We start from the raw sequence: 22,391 nt of genomic DNA, 5'->3' as shown, positions 1-22,391 counted from the left end.
CCGATTTAATCTCATATTTCACGGGGAGTATTTAGCTGCACACGTATTCACGACATTATGCTATTTAGCAATACATGGATAACCAAGTCAAGGATATATAATATTTATATTAGTACATAAAAGTTGTCTACTGAGAGAGAGAGAGAGAGAGAGAGGGGGGGGGGGTGTAACGTCCACTTGAAAGATTGAAAGAAATTATGTCTTTTCATTCTGGGAGTGGTTAATACTGTTTGAAGATGAAGGATAGATCGTTTATTATCTTAGCAACGGCACTTGTCAACCGAGACTAAGTCTCAATTATCCATTTTTTCGTTAAATTTTAAAATCTTGTGTGTTTTCAAATTCATTTAAATCCCGGCCATCCGATGTCTAGAGTGTTGATTATTGGCTCGTTGTGTTAAGAGTAAATAGTAATAGTAAATAGTAATTACTTAAGAGTAAATAGTAATTTAGATAACATGTCAAAATAAAGACCTGCAATGGGAAGATTTAGCTCTTACATAATGCATCTTTAAGTGTATATACTATTCAAAAAAAGTAGGGGATATTTGATTTTTAAGTGTTATTAAAGTCACCTAATGAAACTGACGAAGAAACAAATGACAAAATGAAATGAAGTTCACATTCATCGATTTATTCCAAATGATCGTTAGACTAAGTAAGGCACAGACTGACCATTATAAGGGTAAAATGATACCCGGGGTCAAACAGCAAAGTTACCACAGCATCACAACCAAGTCAGTAACGGGTAAATCCTCCTCTGTTTGCCAAACAAGCATTGATCCGACGTGGCATACTCCTAATGAGACGTCTAAGGTCATTTTGGTCCAGATTGTCCCATTCCTGTTGCAACGCAGCAGCAAGTTCTTGGACATTGGCAGGACGTTGTTGACGTTGACGTAACCTCTGTCCAAGCATGTCCCAGACATGCTCGATGGGGGAGAGGTCGGGACTCAGTGCTGGCCAAGGTAATGTGGTGATGTTCTGTTGTTGGAGGTAACCTGTAACGATCCTGGCCCTGTGACATCTTGCGTTGTCATCCTGGAAGATGAAACGGCGGCCATGACGTCGTGCGAACGGCACAACATGGACTGCCAAGATGTTGTCCCGGTAGTACTGGCCTGTAACACGCCCTGCAACAACATGTAAAGCCGTTCTTCCAGCAACAGTGATGCCTCCCCACACCATAACAGAACCACCCCCAAATCGATCATGTCTGATGACGTTAACGTCTTGGAAGCGCTCGTTTCGACGACGCCACACCCTCCCACGTCTGTCCAAAAAATCAACAGTGAACCTTGACTCATCTGAAAACATCACATTGCTCCAGCGTCGATTATCCCAGTGTTGACGATCCCTACACCAACGACGTCTTGCCTGAATGTGATGATCTCTCAAACAAGGGATCACGCGAGGACGTCGGGCGCGAAGGTGACCCCTATGCAGTCGATTCCGAATCGTCTGGCCACTCACTCTCACACCAGTGTCTGTTTGAAGACGAGCGCTGATCTGATTTGCTGTGATGACACGATTTCTCAAGGCCAAGGTACGGATAAATCGATCCTGGGCTTGAGTTGTCGCCCTTGGTCGACCTGAGCGTGGTCTGTCCTGTACAGATTGTGTATCACGGTATCTGGACCATAGCCTGCTTATGACAGACTGAGAAACATTCATCGTCCGCGCCACAACCGCCTGTGTTGTGCCGATCTGTAGCATGCCAAGGGCACGTAACCTTTCATTTTGGGTAAGCCGACGCATATCAAAATTTGTTTTCTGGTCACTAAAACAATTAAACTGATGTTTCCACCCTGGAATTCAATGCCACAATGACTGTAACATTCAAAGTCAGAGTCGTGCAAATCTTGGGTTGGACCCCCATGATGATCCCAAGCATCACCTGCATTCCATGCGGTAGCTATTGGTGCGTTTGGGCGTCACATGTAACTGGAAATGTTTCTTCTGTTAGGTTCTATAGTGACTTTTTTCGTAGTCATTTGCATATTTTAGTATTATGCCCCCAAAATCAAATATCCCCTACTTTTTTTGAATAGTATATGAACTAAAAATAAAAGCCGTCCGTATATCGTCGAGATATGTAATCAATGTGGTTGGGTTGCAGTTTGTTATATCGACTTTTATTATTTATTAAAGATACATTATGGGAGATAAGATAAAGAGCTGGCAGTTCCCACTATAATAGTTAAAAACTACATAATGTAAAGGCAATTTGCTGAAAATTTCAGTCAAATTGATACACTATGAACCGAGGCTTAAGCGATTGGAATTTCGGCCTAGTCTCGATCATCATTACTAAAGTCTGTACAATAAAAAACATAGTGTCGATCATCCATTTGATGATTAAATTATGAATGGAAGTCGTTCAGCAAATGGAAGCATAATCCAGTCAATATCGCAGGCTAGTGATGCCATCGGGAGTTGATTATGGTCTGGATAGGTTAATTAATGTCTAATTAATAATTTAGATAACATTTCAGGCCTAAAGAAAGACCTGCAATAGACAGATTTAGTTCTTGCATAATGTATGTTTAAGTAAATATAATATAAGTGAATCGAAAATATAAAAATATATGTATCAACTTTACTTCACAATTTCAGACAGCAAGCTTATTAATATAAGTGTAGTATCTCCTTGTCAGTGGAGCAGGACGTAGGGTTAGGCAAGGGGAGCGTCTAGTCGTTCGGATGGGACGAAAAACCGAGACCCCGTGTATACATTGGCATGCATGTGAAAGATCCCTTGATAGTTGGAATTCGATATAAGAGTAGGCCATAGTGCCGCTGCCCGGGCAAAATTTCCCTCATAGCACCTGCGAACCCGTTGGCGTGCACGTAATTAAAAGAACCTCTGACAGTTGAAATTCGATATAATAGTAGACTGTAGCGCCGATATCCGGGCACAATTCCCCCGTATGCCCGTCTTCATTAACCCAGTCGGTGCAGAAAGGGGGACGTTAAATTTCAATTGATTTCTCAGTGCATGACAAATATAATATGAAACCCGTTTTCCGTGTACGTGTTTAAACAGACTAAAATTTATAACAATATTGGTTCGTATTACCCAAAGCTGAGGGGCAAAAATATAGATCAAGGCCTGCGGGAAATCCGAGGGCAATCCGTTTTGATGTTTAAAAAAAAATCAAAAAAATCACCATCTCTATAACACTGAATCATTCATGAACATTAAATTATACAAACTCTCTGGGGCCTGTTTCACGAAATTTGATTGGATAATATTAGATTGATTTTAGTGCTTAGCCAATCAAAATTGAAGTATCTACTAAAATTGGATTTTATCTTTAGTTAAAATTTCGAGAAACCAGCCCAGGTTTGTGATATTATATGACAGTGTCAACACGACATAATATATAAATATTACAATCATTGAAAGTTTAGATAACTCCAGTCTCCCTTGAGTTATTTGCAACTCGTGATTCAAGTCAGGAAACAAATTGTACAACCTCGACTTATTCTCGTCTCACATCAGTAGTGTTCAGTCAACATCGTAATACTCAAAAATTGTAAGTTGTCATTCTGGGGGCCTGTTTCACGAAATTTTAACTAAGATAAAATCCAAATTTTAGTAATTTGATTGAATAATATTAGATTGATTTCAGTGCTAAGCAATCAAAATTGAAGTGTCTACTAAAATTTGGATTTTATCTTTAGTTAAGATTTCGACAAACAGGGCCCTGTTTATATACATGGCTGGCTTGGGGGGGGGGGGGGCTAGCTCAGTGGGTAGGGCGCTAGCTCAGTGGGTAGGGCGCTGGCTCATTAACCAGGAGATCCTGGGGTTCGATGCCGGTGTTCCGGCGTGGTTTCCCCTTGTCAGTGATGCAGGACGGAGGGCCCGACAAGGACAGCTGTCTAGTCGTTCGGATGGGACGAAAAACCGAGGTTCCGTGTACATATTGGCGTGCACGTAAAAGATCCCTTGGCAGTTGGAATTCGATATAAGAGTAGGCCGTAGCGCCGCTGCCCGGGCAAATTTCCCTCATAGCACACTGTATGGCGTATGCCTGTCTTCATTAGCCCAGTTTAGGAGCAGAACAGTAGGACGTTAAACCTTATTTCATTTCATTTCATTTCGATGCCGGTGGTGGCCGAGAAAGTTCTGCGCGATTTTCAGTGATTATTTCCCCATGATGGACGGAGGGCCTGGCAAGGAACATCGTCTAGTTGTTGGATTTTCTAATCGCCAAATTATAGATAACGAAATGATTAAAACATTAGATGCATTTTATAAAAGAGAACTTGCGTTCAGAGCTGAACTAGTTTCTATAGGCGAGTGTAAAGAGAACTTACGTTCAGAGTTGAACTAGTTTCCACGGGGCTTGTCTTGTAGATCGTGGATATTTCCTGAGAACAATCCTTTACGTTAGAAAAGACCCTGTGCCACCCCACCCCCTTACCATTATTTTGCTTAAAGTTACAATTTCATATTTTCTAAGAAAGTCAAAACATAATTATTTCTATGTCTTTTGCTCAATAGGTTGTCAACTCACTATTATACGATCATAGGTGTCATTCTCACACTTAAAACTCATTTACACCGGAAATAATAACACAATTACCTCCCAATTACCTCCCTTGTTTTCTATTCTCCAACATGGAGTAGTTATCTTCAAACGTTTGAATTTGAAGATGAAAATGATATTTTTGCCAATTTCTCAACTGGCAATAGTGAATTATAGGATTAATAGGATTATTCTTTAACAAGGTAGGACTGTTTATAGATACCATCTATTTTAAGGCTTTATTTTAATAAATTTTAAAAATATAACTTAAAAATATGAAATTGCAACTTTAGTGGCAAGTCTAGGGATGGATGTAATACTTCAATTAAAAGTGATATCAGGCGTGTTACATAATTGGAGATTTTGTAGAAAAATGTTAGTTAACACCTTCCATCATGAAATCTATTAACCTTATCAGATTATGACATTGGCACTGGTCTGACACGACCAACGGCCACGTGGAAGTCATTAGTTACTGCCCTTTGCTTGAGTTATGATGCAATATAGGCATCTGTAAAATCTCTTCGATCATCCTTTGTCTAGAAAGGGTTTACAAGCAGAAATGAAATGTAGATAGGACAGTGCGGAGGTCATGGGCGCCTTGGAGGGAGACTAGGCGAGGGCGTTTAGCGGTTGACTTCGTTTTCTTATAGTACCGGCTTTAGTAATGATGGTCGAGGCTGATATCTCGGTTCAGAGTAAAGTAATTTGACTGAAAATTTCAGCATATTCACTTTACATTATCTAGTTTTTAACTATTATAGTGAGAACTGCCAGCTCTTTATCTAATCTTCCATAATGTATCTTTAAATACGACACTTGTCCAGTTTCGTTTTCAGGAGGCAAGCCCAGTCCCGACCTCCACCCGGTTGGAGCCGCCATTTTTATTTTCATCAGGCAAGCCCAATAACTGATTTAAAAAAGACAAATGAATTTTTAACTTAGTTATAGTTTATTTTTTTTCGTTGGTTTGCGTGCTGTCCCTGTCTGCAATCCAGGCACTGTCCTAAGTATTGGTTAAGTGATGGGTCGTGTTGTAAAAGCCACCCCGCCCTCTGAAGGAAGGTAAATACACCACCGTATCCAAAAGGCCACATGTGTGACTTAATATTAGGTGACATACACGATCTCGATAAAAACATTATCTACACTGAATATAGTTCAAGGCCAAATAAATTCATTCTATTTACTGCACTTGGGCCTATTGTGTCATACAACAACATGTCATACACGGTATAATATAGGGATTAAAACCGTTTAAAGGTAGGCATTGCTTGGAGAGAGAGAGAGAGAGAGAGGGAGGGTTTAACGTCCACTCGACACAAACTAGGTAATTTCGGGACTAACATATGGTTCAATTTTATTTCAATAATTCGCTTGCGCATAGGGTTCTTTAGCAGTGGGAGGAAACGGGAGGGCCCAGCGACAACGCACGAGACGAGGTTGGACGGGCGACCCTACTCCTTGTCATGTACAACCGCGAAATCGAAACCACGCCAGTTGACTAAATGACAGACCTTATGATACAGCGCACATGTGCTAACCATTCGGCCATCCACCCCCCCCCCCCATAGAGAGAGAGAATGTTTTATTCGTTGACTTTGATTGTGTATGGGCCTTTAGCAGTGAGAAAGCCCACCATATGTGATGGCTAGGGGGCTTCTGTTCACGTAAAACCAACGGGTAGACACCACGACAATATCAGCCCTTATGATTTAAAAACGCTAGCCTTAGACAACTCGCCCCTAATCTCATTGACGCTTAAAAAATACAACAAGTTGTGATGTGTTGTCCGAGACAATTTGACCGTCAGAAAGCCATTTTTATATATCATTAAAACACGATATTTGTTTTCCTTCAGATTGAAATTTCAAGATGCAGGCCTTACAATGGAATAAAGTTGATATGACCTTGAAGCATGTTACTGCTAAAGTCCCGGAGGTTACTGATGACTATGTTCTGGTGGAGGTTTCACATGCTGGAGTATGTGGAACCGATCTTCATATTATGCAGAAAGAATTCCGGTCATCTGATCTTGTAATTCTTGGGCACGAGTTCTCCGGAAAGGTTGTTAGAGTCGGAAAGAACGTAAAGAACGTGGCTGTTGGACAACGAGTCGCCATAGAGGTCAATTCAATTTGTGGAGGTTGCGAATTTTGCAGACGTGGGAAACCGCATTTCTGCAAGGACGGCTTGGCTCAAGCTATTGGTGTTATGGTTGATGGCGGATTTTCTAATTTCTGTTTGGTGCCAGGTACTCAGGCGATCCCAATTCCAGATTCTTTACCGCTGGATAAAGCTGCTTTGTGTGAACCCTGCTCTTGTATCATCCATGGTTACGAGTTGCTAGGGAAGGTGGAAGATGGCAGCAACATTTTAATCATGGGCGCAGGAATCATTGGTCTACTTTGGGCGTCCATGTTACACCACCGCGGTTTCAGGAACGTTACCATGGTAGAAGTTGCAGATGGCAGACGACAGCTTGCCAAGGATGCAGGACTGGGATTTGACGTCCTTCACCCAAGTGCCCTGGAGGAAAGTTTCAAGGGAAAAGAAGCCAGTGAAGACGGGTTTGATATCGTGGTGGATTGTACTGGCAATTCAAAAGCAGTTGAAATGGCCTTCTATATGCTGAAAAGTGGCGGGAAACTGCTCATATTTGGTTGCGCGCCACCTACTGCCGAAATTAAAGTTAAGCCTGCTCAGATTCAGTTCAAAGAATTATCGATAATCGGCGTCCAGATTAACCCGTATTGCTTTACAAAAGCCGTAACTCTGGTCAGCGATATGGCGGACAAATACCTAGACTTCAAAAGACTTGGAATTGAAATTTTCACTTTGAATCAGTATGAGACGGCCATTTCCAAATTGAAAGCCGGGCAGATTTCGAAAGCGATGTTCTGTGTGAAGAAAGAGTAACTATAGTTGATCAATGTGTTATCGACCTTAGTAGCCTTCATTTAACGGACAATCATATAATATTATCTAATAATATGAGGAGATAGTGACTAATTAACTAACTTAATTAATGCATGTGTAACACATATAAATACTAATTGTATCTCTAACTCACAGCTGCTTTATAGTATGTAACAATATGGGGTGAATTAATTATAATTGACGTTATCTTATCCCACCTGCAATGAACGTCAACTCGCCTGTAATTAACGTTATCCCGCCTGTAATTAATGCTATCCTATCTCTCATGCAATTAACGTTATCTCGCCTGTAATTAACATTATCCTATCCCCCCTGTACTTTACGTTATCTTATCCCGTCTGCAATTAACGTTATCTCCCAGTAATTAACATTATCCTATCCCTCCTGTAATTAACGTTATCTCCCAGTAATTAACATTATCCTATCCCTCCTGTAATTTTCGTTATCCCGCCCGAAATTAACGTTATCTCGCCTGTATTTAACGTTTGCCTATCCCAAATTCAATTAACGTTATCCCGCCCGAAATTAACGTTATCCCGCCTGTAATTAACGTTATGCCGCCTGTAATTAACGTTATCCCGCCTGTAATTAACGTTATCTCGCTCGTGATTTACGTTATCCTATCCCGCGTATAATTAACATTATCCACTCCCGTCTGTATTAACGTTATCCCGTCTGTATTTAACGTTATCCTATTCCTCCTGTAATTAACGTTGTCCCGCCTATCATTAGCGTTATCATATTCATCCTGTAATTAACGTTATGCCGCCTGTAATTAACGTTATCATATTCCTCCTGTAATTAACGTTACCCTATCCCTCCTTTAATTTTGCCTGTAACTAACATTATTCCGCCCGTAATTAACGTTATCCCACCTGTAATTTGCGTCATCGTACCTGTAATTGCTACTTATATTTGCTATACGTTCAGATTACATAATGGTTTCTAATTCTAATATACTTGACAAATGCTTTATATCATTTTCTTCCAAGGTTTTTGTTTTTTAATTCCACAGATATACCTAAGTCTCTGTTAAAATTTATTTTGTATGCAATAAACTGAATGAATATAATTATTTTTTTTATATTTCGGATCTTGACCAGAGATTTTCCTGCCTTGTTTCTCTCTGTCATAGATGTAGGAAATCGGGGCTGCCAAGGGATTGGGCATGCATCAAAAACAATAGGGATGACCCTTAGGGTATAAGGAATAAGTATGCAAAGTGTCAAGACAATAAGTTAAATGGATTTAGTCTCGATTGTCAAGTACCGTTGGTACATTAATGACTAACCTTCCAACACTCAGAACTATGTACAGAATAAAGCAATTTATTTTTGAACTATTATAACAAAAACGGACAGCTCTGTATCTAAATATTACATCTTTAACTTTCCCCATAAAGATCATGATCACAAACAATTATTAGAAGAATTAAATCCATTCATTCATAAAAATAAACAGGCAACCTTTCCAGATTTCTGCAACAACATTCTTTGATGATTTCGTTTCGTTTTTTATACTTTCATGGCCTACACTACTTGAAGATCTGACCGGTTGTACTGGAAGACCAGACATTGATTAATCAAGCAGCGTTGACGTTTCTAGTGGTTTACCCACAGTTCCGTGCATCAAACTCTAAAAATTGGCTATAACAGACCGTTACATTGGCTAATACCTCACTTTAACCAAAACGCTTGTAATGTAACAACTCTTCCAGATCCTACTGTAGTATAGACCAGTAAAACGAAATTTTGAACTATAAAAAACGAAACGAAATAGGATCTGTGTTTTAATCAGATTGCATCATAAACAACATAAAAAACATTCAACCAATCCGAATTTCTGAAATTACACTTTTAGATGTGCCCTAGCATCATAGAAAATTGTACTTTCATTTTAAACTATAAAGTTCTTCAAGGCAGACATAATAAAAAATCATTTTTATTAATATCATTAAGAATATAAATTAGCACCGGTTAACAAAAGGCTTATATAATAACAAAAATACCTTAAATTGGATTTATTACTACAAGAAAAATCATTTCTCTTACAGTCATTAAGCACTTAGAATCATTTTATTCAATTATCACCATCACCATGCAGCATTTGTGATGCATAAAACAGGGTCTTCAATAAACATAACACAATTTATATAGAAAACAATCATTGGGTAATATATATATCGAGAGGGAGAGGGAGAGACGTCCCCTCGACAAAAACAAGGTAATTTCGGGACTAACACATGGTTCAATTTCTTTTCCCACTAACAGGTCCACTTTAAATCCCTAAAAAATGCCCTGCAATATCATGCTTCTTTTCATTTTTCGTTAAAATATGAAATTTACTCAAGGTTTAATCGAAGCTAATATGTACTCAGATTAATTATTTAACATTTAATTACTTTAAGAATGTCTCGACCTGAATTAAAACAGGTCTATCAATAAATTTCTGCAGACCACAAAATGGCCACAGGCTTTTCGCATAGCATAGATCGAGAAAATTTCAATTGCACATATCTGTGTAAACCATTTTAGGACTGATATTCTTATTAAAGATTCTACATTCACAATATGGTAAATTACATGTGATTCCTATAGCACTAAAAACGATGCATTAATACTTTAAGCGACAGTTTAAAATATCACATTTATCTTTGCATATTTTTTTCCCTATTTAATATTTTCAGTAACGATTCAGGGTCTGGTTTTTCTGCGACTCCATATATTGTAATACCATATTGTAATAATTCTGATTCTGTTGTTGGTCCAATGGCTGCCACCTAGAAAACATAAAAAGCAAGGTTATTTGTTAATTTTAATTGTCTTTTTTCGTTTTGGAGTCAAGTTGGCTCAGTGAGTGAACGCTGCTCACTTTAGATCCCATGGTTCGGTCTCGGACTGGGGCGAGGGAGTCCTCGAAATTGTCTGGTCTGTTATTTGTTCCGTGTGGTAAGGAAATAAATAATATGAAATGTGGTTTAACGTCTGACTGTTCTGCTCCGACTGGGCATACAGCATACAGTGTGCTATGAGGGAAATTTTGCCCGGACAGTAGCACTAAATCCTACTCTTATATCAAAGTCAAAATGTCAAGGGATCTTTTACGTGCAAAGTGCACACCAATGTGTACACAGGACCTTGGTTTTTTGTCCCATTCGAAAAAGTAGACTTCTACTTGTCCTTGTCAGGCCCTCCGTCCTGAACCATTGAAAAGGGGAAACCATGTCGGAAAATCCTGATGAACTTTCTTGGCCAATGCAGGGATCGAACATGCGACCTCCAGGCTAGCGAGCCAGTGTCTTACCCACTTGGTCACTGTGACTCCCAAGCAGAAAAACAATTATTCTATTGGGAAGGGTTTGCTTGGATACTAAATATAAAATACTTCAGGTACACCAGTCGACATGGTATACCTGTCTGCTACAATGCTTACCTTTGTAAGATGTAATGGTAGAATACTTTTAACAACCAGAGGATGGGTGAACTGTACACCGGATGGACTAAAAAATACACAATATTCTGGTATTCCCTAATTAAAAAAAAAAGAGAGAGAAAAAAAAATAAAATGAAATGAAATGGGGTGTAACATCCTACTGATCTGTTCCGACTGAGCTAATGAAAAAAGAATGTAAACAATGGTTTTATATTTACACATGATATTTCCTGTGTTTTTCGGGACCATGTTATCACAGGGGTTTGTGGGAATTGAAACCCAATGAAAAATGTAGGCTAAAATAGTGGGCTGCATATAAACAAAATGGGTAAGGCACACCAAATAAGAACTTTATTATTTTTTTTTTAATAAATCAAACATCAAATTTACGAAATAAATAAAATATTGTTCCATGTCTGCAATTTGAACTTCATTTCATATAGTGATTGATTTATGGGGGTTGGATAGTGTGTGCGCGCTGAATCATAAGGTCTGTCATTGAGTCAACTGGTGTGGTTTTGATTCCTTGGTTGTATGTGACAAGGAGTAGGGTCGCCTGTCCAACTTCGTGGGTTTTCTCCAGGTCCTCCGGTTTCCTCCCACTGCTAAAGACCCCCAAACACAAGCCAATTATTGAAATAAAATCACCTAGTTTGTGTCGAGTGGATGTTAAACCCCATTTCTCTCCCTCTCTCTTATATATAGTGACTGGCTAAGCTAATCTATGCTAATATTTGTGACTGTCTGAGTCCATACAGGGCTCTGTTTTGTCTACATAGTTATTTCATCAAATAATTCAAGTACGTACCTGATTACCAATGGATGTCTGAACCGCTTCTTCTAATCTCTCATTTTTACACGTTTCATAAGCTATGACTTCTTTATATATAATATCTGATAAAACAACATTAACAATATTATATATAATATCTGATAAAACAACAACAATAATATTATATATATTATCTGCTAAAACAACAACAATAATATATATAATATCTGCTAAAACAACAAGACCAATATTAGACAATATCTGCTAAAACAACAAGACCAATATTATATAATATCTGATAAAACAACAAGACCAATATATATAATATCTGATAAAACAACAATACCAATATTATATAATATCTGATAAAACAACAAGACAAATATTATATATAATATCTGATAAAACAACAATATTATATAATATCTGATAAAACAACAACATTATATATAATATATAATATCTAATAAAACAACAAAACCAATAAGCTACAATCTCTTTATATATAATATTTGATAAAACAACATTAACATTATTATATATAATATCTGATAAAACAACAACAAATCCAATAAGCTACAGCCTTTCTACATACATTTACAGGGTCAAACTGGTTAATTTGATACCACGCATGTGGGGGTGGAGTGCGACGACGAATTGTGATTCGCCCAGGGCCCAAATTCGATGGTCTAAATCATTCACAGGGTTAGGTTGGTTAATTTGATAACACATATGTGGGCATGGAGCACGGTGGCGATGTGTGATGGGCGACCATACACACATTGATTTTATTTATATAGATAAAAACTGGAGGCAAGGCTGATATAGAAGCCATACACAAGCAGTCCTACTTTTCTGCACTTACTGGGCTAACGAAGATACACAATACTTCAAGGTAAAATGTAAAAAATCGTTACACATACCATTTTGTTTCATCAGATCACAGAGGGTATCTCTTCGTATATTGGCACATGGATATAAAATTGGTAGATCACTGAATTTACTGTGGTCTGAAACCAGAAAAATTAAAAATCATAGTTATCTCCCTTAGTGCATTAACTGTAAAATGAAAAGAGGTTTAACGTCCTACTGTTCTGCACTGGCTGGGCAAATGAAGACAGGCATATGCCATATAGTGTGCTAAGAATTCCAACTGTCAAGGCTTCTTTATTTGTATGCCTTGGTGAATATGGTACCTCGTTTTTTTGTCTCGTTTGAACGACTTGAAGCTGTTCTTGTCATGCCCTTTGTCCAGCAAAATGGAAAACACGCCCACCACCTGCATTAATTGTATAGCTATCATAATTCAGTTACAATCATGCTGATGGAAAGAGAATCTTTGAGCCTACCAGGCCGACAGGCCAAATGTTGTAGTCATAGAAGAGTACAATAAAAAAAGGGAAAAGAATGAGATGGTGGGTTTAGTTGAGCTTCAAGGGATGTGGGCATAGAATATGGTAGTTTGTGAAACCTAATAATAACCTAGATATGGTGTTGAAATAAAATATTTTGAGAGTATTGAGACATACCGGATATAATCAACTTGGATAACTCTACAGCATTTCCTGTTTCCTCTCCTTTAGTAGAAAAACCTGCTCTTCTAGCTGAAAGATACAAACAAATACACTCTGGTTCACCATAACCTTATAGAGAGAGAGAGAGAGAGAGAGAGAGAGTAATTATGACTGTTTGAAGAAGAGGGGTAGATCGTTTATTATCTTAGCAACGGCACCTATCAACCGAGACTAAGTCTCAATTATCCATTTTTTTGTTAAATTTTGAAATCTCTCAGTTCTTCAAATTCATTTAAATCGGGGCCATGCGATGGTCTAGAGAGTTGATTATAGGCTTGTCGTGTGAATAAATATCTAAATAAGAATTAAGATAACATTTGATGTCAAAATAAAGACCTGCAATTGGCAGATTTAGCTCTTACATAATGTATTTTTCAGAATATATGAACTAAAGGTTTTGCTTTATAAATAAATATATGTGTAGTACAACCTACCTGCATCTGCTGTAGATTTACCAACCACATAACATACGATATTGTTGATATTTACATCATTATCACCTGTCGATAAATAAATAAACATGTTTTAATTAGGCCATAAGGGCTCACACTGTCGGTCGCCAAAATCGCAATTGGTGATAAAAATATGTAAGTGTCGATTAAAATTTGATTTTGGCGATAATTTTGGCCATATAGAAAAAATATTCTAGTTTTCAGATAATTCCCCCCGTCACTTAAAAAGGGACGCATGACATGTTGAAGTCTCGGTCACCCAGAACCTCCTAGTCTTCAACGTATGGACATGGTTAACCGGGAGTTGGTTTTTTTATGTGGTTGATTATCCAGTATATTTGGCCAAGTCAAGTAAGAGTTGCGCCCGTTCCCGCAATAAATTTTATAATTCTTGCATTATTATAAAGAAAGATGCATCGTGACGACAAATTAGGATTAACTAAAAAAACATTGATATAGCCCAATACGAGAGTAATTTTACAACAGAAAAATTAAAGATACATTATGGGAGATTAGATAACGAGTTGGCAGTTCTCACTATAATAGTTAAAAACTAGATAATGTAAAGGCAATTTGCAGAAAATTTCAGTCAAATTGATCCACTATGAACTCGATCATAATTACTAAAGTCGGATATGACAAAAATCATAGTCTCGATTATCCATTTAATCGTTGAATCGAGATGGAAAGTTATGCAGCAAATCAGATCATAATCCAACAATTATCGCAGGCTAGCGTTGACATCGAGAGTTGATTATGGTCTGGATATAATAATTAATGTCTAATTAATAGTTTATATAACATTTCAGGCCTAAAGAAAGACCTGAAACAGGCTGATTTAGCTCATGCATAATGTATGTTTAAGAGTGTTAGATATTGAACTGGCAATGTAAGCAAATGGATTTTCTAAAATGTCATTCTTAAATTAATTTTATGGGCGTTGACCTGTTGTGAATGTGATCCTTTAAGAGATAACTGCCTTCATTTTTTAATGATGAATATGAATGCAATAATTGATGAGAGAGAGACAGACAGAAATGGGGTTTAACATCCACTCGACACAAACTATGTCATTTCGGGACTAACATATGGTTTAATTTTATTTTAATAATTCGCTTGCGCGTAGGGGTCTTTAGCAGTGGGAGGAAACTGGAGGACCCGGAGAAAACCCACGAGGTTGGACAGGCGACCCTACTCCTTGTCAGGTACAACCGGGGATTCGAAACCACGCCAGTTGACTCAATGACGGGTTTTCTGATACAGCGCGCACATGCTAACCATTCGGCCACCCAACCCAACCCAACCCCCCGTAATAATTGATGAGATCAGGCCGAGAGTTCACAAAGTATTCACAGATATTTATTACTGGACTTCCTACACAATTAGTTCTTACACTGGACTGAAATTTTCAGCATATTCACTTTACATTATCTATTTTTTAAAACGAGAACTGTCAGCTCTTTATCAATCTGATTAAAATATAGATCTATATTTTGTTTCGTTTTTTTATACTTTTGATGGCCTATACTACATGATCATCTGACCAGTTGTTTTGGTAGGTCGCATCAGAAGTCATGAGCGGCTTTTGACCCTATGATGCTAGACATTTGATTAACTTATCAGCATTGATGTTTCTAGTGGATTACCCACCGTTCCGTGTACCACACGCCAAAAGCTCGTTGTAATAGACTGTTTCATTGGCTAATCTCTCACATCAACCAGAACACGTCAATGATAACAACTCTTCCAGATCTTAGTTTAGTAAAGACAAGTAAAATGAAATTTTGAACTATAAAAAAAATGAAACGAAATAGGATCTGTGTTTTAATCAGATTGGCTCTTTATCTAAATCTTCCATCATGCCCCTTTAATAGAGTTATCACAAAAAACGAAATGTGATTTTATGGCACGTCAGCTCCAATCGGGCTATATTGCGCTAAACATATGTTGATTCTTTCGAGGCTAAATTTTATCACAAAAAACTGTGTTGTTTGACTTACATTGTTTTATTGCAAGGTTAACGGCATCCACTGCCTTGGTGCTGGTAAATATTATAGCCGAATAATCATCTACATGTTGAAAACACTGTGTCAATACATCTGTATTCACGTACTTAAACGCTAGCACGGGTATAGTCACAACTTTATACTTGGCATCCAGTAAACTCTTTATAATAATGAAAAAAAACCATTTAGATAATTCAAAGGTGGGGTGAGGTGGGGTGAGAGAGAGAGGGAGAGAGAGAGAGAGAGAGAGAGAGATGTGTTTAACGTGCACTCGACACAGGCTAGGTCGTTTTGGGACTAACATATGGTTTAATTTCATTTCAATAATTCGCTAGCGCATAGGGGTCTTTAGGAGTAGGAGGAAACCGGAGGACCCGGAGAAAACCCACGAAGTTGGATAGGCAACACTACTCATTGTCACGTATAACCCAAGATGGGGTTTAACATCCACTCAACACAGACTAGGTCATTTCGGGACTAACATATGGTTTAATTTTATTTCAATAATTCGCTTTCGCGTAGGGGTCTTTAGCAGTGGGAGGAAACAGGAGGACCTGGAGAAAACCCATGAGGTTGGACAGGCAACCCTACTCCTTGTCACGTACAACCGGGGATTCGAAACCATGCCAGTTGACTTAATGACAGGCCTTATGATACAGCGTGCACATGCTAACCATTCGGCCATCCAATCCCCTAGTTGAAAGCAATCCAAACATGAATCACAGCATATCATATGCTGTCTGACTCTGGCGAGTGACAAGTCACAAATAACCAAACATCACTACCCTTTAAAATCTTCAGGTTTCCCTCAACAAGAAACCAAACGTCAAATGTGAAATACTTCCTGATTGCATGAATGCTGGACAGATTGTCATCTAAACATTTCATTGGAATGCGTTCTGGACGTGCTTCTACCTCGTGTTCCTCGTCTAGAACATTATTGTGGACTACCTTTTCAGCAACATACGGATCAAATTGAATGAGAGAGAGAAATGGGGGTTAACGTCCACTCGACACAAACTAGGTCATTTCATGACTAACATAAGGTTCAATTTAATTTCAATAATTCACTTGCGCATTGGAGTCTTTAGCAATGGGAGGAAACCAGAGGACCCGGGGGAAACCCACAAGGTTGGACAGGCGACGGATCAAATGAAATAAGACATCATATATGTTTGTGATTTAGAATGGTAACAAGACCAGATGCCAGACAACAAAACTTAAAAGATACCCGAACAAACTTACCACAACAAATTTATCTTCTTCATTTTCTTTTGGGGCTTTAAAAAGAAAGATGAGATTCTTTCTGTATTTTATGGCTGGTTCTCCTCCATTCATAGCGTTTAATTTCCTCTTCAATCAATAACACATTCACAATTTTCATTATGTGACTCTCCTTTCCTGAAATAATATAAACAAATAAATATTTCCTTGTTTCATTTTCTTTGGGAAATATTTTCTTCAGTCTCCACAACATGGATGATAGATATGTGTTTCACATTCACTGGGAATTATTTTCCTCAATCTCCATGAAATAGATGACAAATATGACAGAAATCTACAATAAAATTATAAACTATATCGCATACTTACTATAAAATAATAAACTATAACACATACTTAAACTATAACACATACTTACTATAAAATAATAAACTATAACACATACTTGCTATAACACATACTAACTATAAAATAATAAACTATAACACGATTTTTGCTAGCCGTGACAACACTAAAAATAATAAACTATAACACATACTTACTATAAAATAGTACTGTAAAGGGGAGGTGGGGTCAGGCATATTTCAAAGAACCTCACATTTCACAAATATGTTTGAAGAACCTTCTTTTTAAATTGGTAAGCTATACAATAATCATGTTTATGTACCAGGACATTAGATGTATATTGGTAACCTTATAATTGTATAGCTTACCAATTTAAAAAGAAGATTCTTTAAACATATTTGTGAAATGTGGAATTCTCTGAAATATATATTAAAGTAGATAAAATACATATACTTCTTTGTTTACGGTAGATAAATGCATAAATAAATAAAAAATATGTCCAGGTAAAAAATTCTCCACTTTACATTAAATCATGTGTGCCTTCTATGGGCGTCTTCAGATATTAATAATGTTTACGAAATATTGCGAATACAATATATATATACATGCTTAGAATAATAGACTTCCATGACAATGGATTATAAATAATATTAGGTAATGTACAACAAAAAGTTAAAAGTATATAATACATAACATGACATTAATCTACATAGTCTTCCTGGTATAGTTTGACTGGCCAATTCAGGAAAAATGAGATGAAATAAACGTTGATAGACAGATTATGTAATCTGGCTATAATAAAACTATATATTATATTCAACAGTCAGTATTTGGTGAATGATATATATATGTAAATATGTAAATTATGTTATTAATGTTTTGAATATTTGACAAGTTAAATGTGGGTTACTTGTCATCTACAGCCCTCTGTTGCTCTATTTCCTGTCAGATCATTGTAGCCTACTGTAGGTCATACATGATAATATTTAATCAGGTTGATGGCCTTGAAAATGGTTGTCAGAGAGAGAGAGAGAGAGAGAGAGAGAGAGAGAGAGAGAGAGGGGAGGTTTACTAGGCCATTTCGGAACTAACATATATAGGTTCAATTTTATTTCAATAGCAGCAGGAGGAAACTGGAGAAAACCCAGGAGGTTGGACAGGTGACCCTACTCCTTGTCACATACAACTGGGGATTTGAAAGCATGCCAGTTGACTCAGTGACAGACATTATGATACAATGCACACACGCTAACAACAATATCTGTATGGTCATGAGGGGTTTGGGTGGCCGAATAGTTTAAGATGTTCTGTCACTGAGTGAAGTGGTGTGGTTTCGATGCCCTGCTTGTACGTTAAAAGGAGTAGAGTTGCCTGTCCAAACTCATGGATTTTCTCTGGGTCCTCTGGTTTCCTGCCGAGGCTAAAGACCCCTATATGTGCATGCAAATTATTAAAATAAAATGGAACAATATGTTAGTCCCAAAGTGACCTAGTTTGTGTCGAGTGGATTTTATATCGCCAAATTTCACTCATAGCACACTGTATGGCATATGTTCGTTTTCATTAGTCCAGTCAGAGCAGTTAAAACCCCATTTCTTTTCGTACGCAACATTGATCACTGTTTTAAGGACCACTACAAATATGAAAATTCCATGTGTTTGGAGAGGTTTGGGGATTTTTCCCATGGACATTCCAGTGTTATTCCCCATTTCCAAAACCCCATGTGGAACCCATGGGTCAATTTCTCATGGGTTTTTCCTGGGATTTTGATGATGGCCTTGATGATGAGTGAGTCTGGATTGTTGGGTCTTAATTATAAGGGGTGGTACTTTTTAACGCCGACCACCGCCGACCAATACTTTTACCGCCGACCGTCGTGAAATTACCGCCGACCAAATACTTTTTACCACCGACCCGCACTGTAATGACTTTCGATCGTAATATAATTACCGCCGACCAAATACTTGTTACCGCCGACCAAATGCTTAATGATTCCTTGTTACCGCCGACTATATAAAATTAATTAAATTATTAGTGACAAAAATATAAATTTGGTTAAATACACAGAGTTTGATAAAAAAATATAGATTTTATTATATATAAATATGGTTGACAACCCTAACCCTAACCCTCGCACTAATAGAAAATAGGCCTAAAATGTTATTTTTTTTATAACCAGTAGCTGAAACAATCTTGATATATTTGCCCTTCAATATCTAAATTGTAGTTTTGTCCTTCCATATTCTTTAAAATATATATGAATGTTTTTCGACAGTTGTACGTGATTACACCTCAAATAAAAAATAACATTCTTGTTGTATTCTTTTTTATAAAAAAAAACAACCGTAAAATAGTCGGCGGTAACAAGGAATCATTAAGCATTTGGTCGGGGGTAACAAGCATTTGGTCGGCGGTAATTATATTACGGTCGAAAGTCATTACAATGCGCTCGGCGGTAAAAAGTATTTGGTCAGCGGTAATTACACGACAAAAAAATTGATTTGGTTAAATACACAGAGTTTGATAAAAATATAGATTTTATTATATATAAATATGGTCGACAACCCTAACCCTAACCCTCGCACCAATAGAAGATAGGCCTTAAATGTTATTTTTTTATAACCAGTAGCTGAAACAATCTTGATATATTTGCCCTTCAATATCTAAATTGTAGTTTTGTCCTTCCATATTCTTTAAAATATATATGAATGTTTTTCGACAGTTGTACGTGATTACACCTCAAATAAAAAATAACATTCTTGTTGTATTCTTTTTATAAAAAAAAAACAATCGTAAAATAGTCGGCGGTAACAAGGAATCATTAAGCATTTGGTCGGGTTTAACAAGTATTTGGTCGCGGTAATTATATTACGGTCGAAAGTCATTACAATGCGGTCGGCGGTAAAAAGTATTTGGTCGGCGGTAATTACACGACGGTCGGCGGTAAAAAGCATTAAGTCGGCGGTAAAAAGTACCACCAAATTATAAGGCAGTGATTTGAGAGCCAGGAGCATTCTACTTGATATAAATCCCCCCTCCCCCACATCTCTGACAGCAGTAACAATTAAACAAAATTTTTTGCTTACCCATTTGTCTATAGATATTGATAATAATAAATAAGAATGCATACAAAATGGTTACAATTTAAGGAGAATTACACCAATGGTGACGAAATGAAATGGGCCCGCCTACCGGTACAAAATGCCAGTTTCTTCACTCCAATGTCTATGATGAGCCTAGTGTAACATTAGCAAAATTAGTCAGTTACTTGATACGGAAATCTATATATTTAAAAAGAAACAGGCCTTACATCAACACCAAGGATACTAAAACAAACAATTTCTAGTGAGACCATTGTTAAAGGAGCTAAATCGCTAACATTTGGGACCTAGAAATTGACAAAAGTGGGTCGCAACGCATATAATACTGTAATATGAATGTGTATAGTCTGATTTACATTCAATGGTTTCCGTTTTTACTCCAATTTCAAATCAGTTATGTTCGGCGAAATAAGCTGGTTATTCCAGCCTACATAAATTAGCCGTTAGATTTGGTGCAATGTGTCTAGCCTCGTCCCTCGAGTCTCCTGATACATCTGGGGCTGAAGCGCATTATGGTACACGATTAGTGTACCAGGTAAAATGTTTATTTTGTCTTAAATATTGGATATCAAAAGCCCATCTTTTCCCGGTAAGATCACAACATGAATGTTGATTTAATTTGACCAATAAATCGTGTTTTCAATGTTGAAGATTTTGGATGATATTGAGTTAGAGACTTAGCTACTTTAAATGCTGTCATCGTCATCTCAGTCTACTTTCAGTTTAGCCTTTTATAACTATGGCAGTACAACAGGTTGCAACTGACCCAACTACAAATTTAACTACCAGTTGAACTAATCGCACATTTCATATCTTTTTGTTTTTAAAAGACAATAAAATATGTACCTACCAATGACACCATAGACAAATCAGTTCTTCTTCGTTTCAAACATTTTTAACTTATGAGCAAAGAACGACACAAATTACACACATTGATTGAGGACAGCACTAAATAGAGTTATCTCTCTTTCATATAGAGTTATTTCCCCTACACTATATTTTTAAAAAAATATTTTTATATTGAAGAACTGGGAAAGTCCCCTCCCCCAGGCCCCCCCCCCACTACAAAAAACAAAACCTTTTTTTGGTCGTCCTGACTGTATCCGGGCGCATGACTATTAGAGAAGGTATCCCCCCCAACTATTATTTTAGATTAGAAAAGATAAATAAATAAATAATGTTGTTTGGGAAAGAAAAAAAGACCTGCTAAATAAAAAAAAAATAAAAAAAATGTTGAAATTTTAATTTGGGAAAGATCCAAACAATAAAGGAACTAAGTGGTTGTCAATCAAGATATGCCCACATTTTACGAGACATGGGCAGAGAAGATTTAAAAGGCAATTTTTCGTACAATCGGGAGCCATAATCCAAGATATTACCGTCAATATCAAAGGAACCGAGATCTTTGGGATATAAACATATAATATTGTAAGTTTCATCAAAATCGGATAAAAATTGTGACGTCCAGAGGGTCCACAGATTAAATGTTTATTATACTATTTGCGTTAAGGGAAGCGGCTATTTCGTCAGTTCAACTGGCGGGGTTTCGATTCCCCGGTTGTACGTGACAAGGAGTAGGGTCGCCTGTCCAACCTCGTGGGTTTTCTCCGGGTCCTCCGGTTTCCCACTGCCAAAGACCCCTACGCGCAAGCGAATTATTGAAATAAAATTAAACCATATATTAGTCCCGAAATGACCTAGTTTGTGTCGAGTGGACGTTAAACCCCATTTCTCTCTCTCTCTCTCTCTCTCTCTCTCTCTATTTCGTCAGACAGTCCCTGTCCAATTTTCACGAAATTACAACTTAACCGCAGTTATAGTGTAACGGTGATATATTGGAACGGTTTTTAAAATGAAATAAAAATTGACAAGCTAAAAACGCGATATTTCGTATAATCCCGTATGTTCCGTTCCGATATGCGCTAATTTCGAAAAAAAGGAACGAGATCTGTACGTGGGTTAGCCCTATAAATTAAAAGTATAAACAAACATTTTAAGTTTCCCCCA

At 37.4% G+C, this 22,391-nt stretch overlaps 2 protein-coding genes across 7 annotated transcripts; one reads left to right on the top strand and one right to left on the bottom strand.

Annotated features, from left to right (window-relative positions):
* Nucleotides 1–3,389: 3,389 nt before the first annotated feature.
* LOC126816201 (uncharacterized) lies at nucleotides 3,390–8,543 on the top strand. 2 transcript variants are annotated; one of them, XM_050542471.2, is made up of 2 exons: nucleotides 3,390–3,539; nucleotides 6,400–8,543. In XM_050542471.2, exon 2 carries the CDS (start codon nucleotides 6,414–6,416, stop codon nucleotides 7,455–7,457), a length of 1,044 nt encoding a protein of 347 aa, XP_050398428.1. In that variant the 5' UTR covers nucleotides 3,390–3,539; nucleotides 6,400–6,413; the 3' UTR covers nucleotides 7,458–8,543. The 2 variants fall into 2 exon arrangements, with proteins under 2 accessions (XP_050398428.1, XP_050398429.1); XM_050542472.2 differs by lacking the exon at nucleotides 3,390–3,539 and adding an exon at nucleotides 5,699–5,801.
* A 247-nt stretch (nucleotides 8,544–8,790) lies between these two features.
* On the bottom strand, nucleotides 8,791–21,342 carry LOC126816215 (uroporphyrinogen-III synthase). 5 transcript variants are annotated; one of them, XM_050542510.2, is made up of 9 exons: nucleotides 21,235–21,342; nucleotides 16,960–17,115; nucleotides 15,709–15,874; nucleotides 13,691–13,756; nucleotides 13,212–13,286; nucleotides 12,606–12,692; nucleotides 11,719–11,804; nucleotides 10,911–11,006; nucleotides 8,791–10,257 (listed from the first exon to the last, which is right to left on the bottom strand). In XM_050542510.2, exons 2-9 carry the CDS (start codon nucleotides 17,050–17,052, stop codon nucleotides 10,126–10,128), a joined length of 801 nt encoding a protein of 266 aa, XP_050398467.1. In that variant the 5' UTR covers nucleotides 17,053–17,115; nucleotides 21,235–21,342; the 3' UTR covers nucleotides 8,791–10,125. The 5 variants fall into 5 exon arrangements, with proteins under 5 accessions (XP_050398467.1, XP_050398466.1, XP_050398470.1 ...); XM_050542509.2 differs by having other exon boundaries at nucleotides 21,231–21,336; XM_050542513.2 differs by lacking the exon at nucleotides 21,235–21,342 and adding an exon at nucleotides 20,594–20,615.
* Between the last annotated feature and the right edge of the window lie 1,049 nt (nucleotides 21,343–22,391).

Source organism: Patella vulgata, chromosome 3, assembly GCF_932274485.2.
Source record: "Patella vulgata chromosome 3, xgPatVulg1.2, whole genome shotgun sequence".
NCBI lineage: Eukaryota > Metazoa > Mollusca > Gastropoda > Patellidae > Patella > Patella vulgata.
The sequence above is the reverse complement of the archived record's forward strand: the minus strand, read 5'-3'. Positions and strand labels throughout refer to the sequence as shown.

What these genes read in the sequence shown, in the direction of transcription:
- LOC126816201 (XM_050542471.2), top strand. Translation starts at nt 6,414, where the DNA reads ATGCAGGCCTTACAATGGAATAAAGTTGATATGACCTTGAAGCATGTT.
- LOC126816215 (XM_050542510.2), bottom strand. Translation starts at nt 17,052, where the DNA reads ATGAATGGAGGAGAACCAGCCATAAAATACAGAAAGAATCTCATCTTT. An exon ending in TAACCTTGCAATAAAACAAT is followed by an intron (nt 13,757 to 15,708) that starts GTAAGTCAAACA and finishes ATTTATCGACAG; the next exon opens with GTGATAATGATGTAAATATC. An exon ending in AGACATCCATTGGTAATCAG is followed by an intron (nt 11,007 to 11,718) that starts GTACGTACTTGA and finishes TTTTTTAATTAG; the next exon opens with GGAATACCAGAATATTGTGT.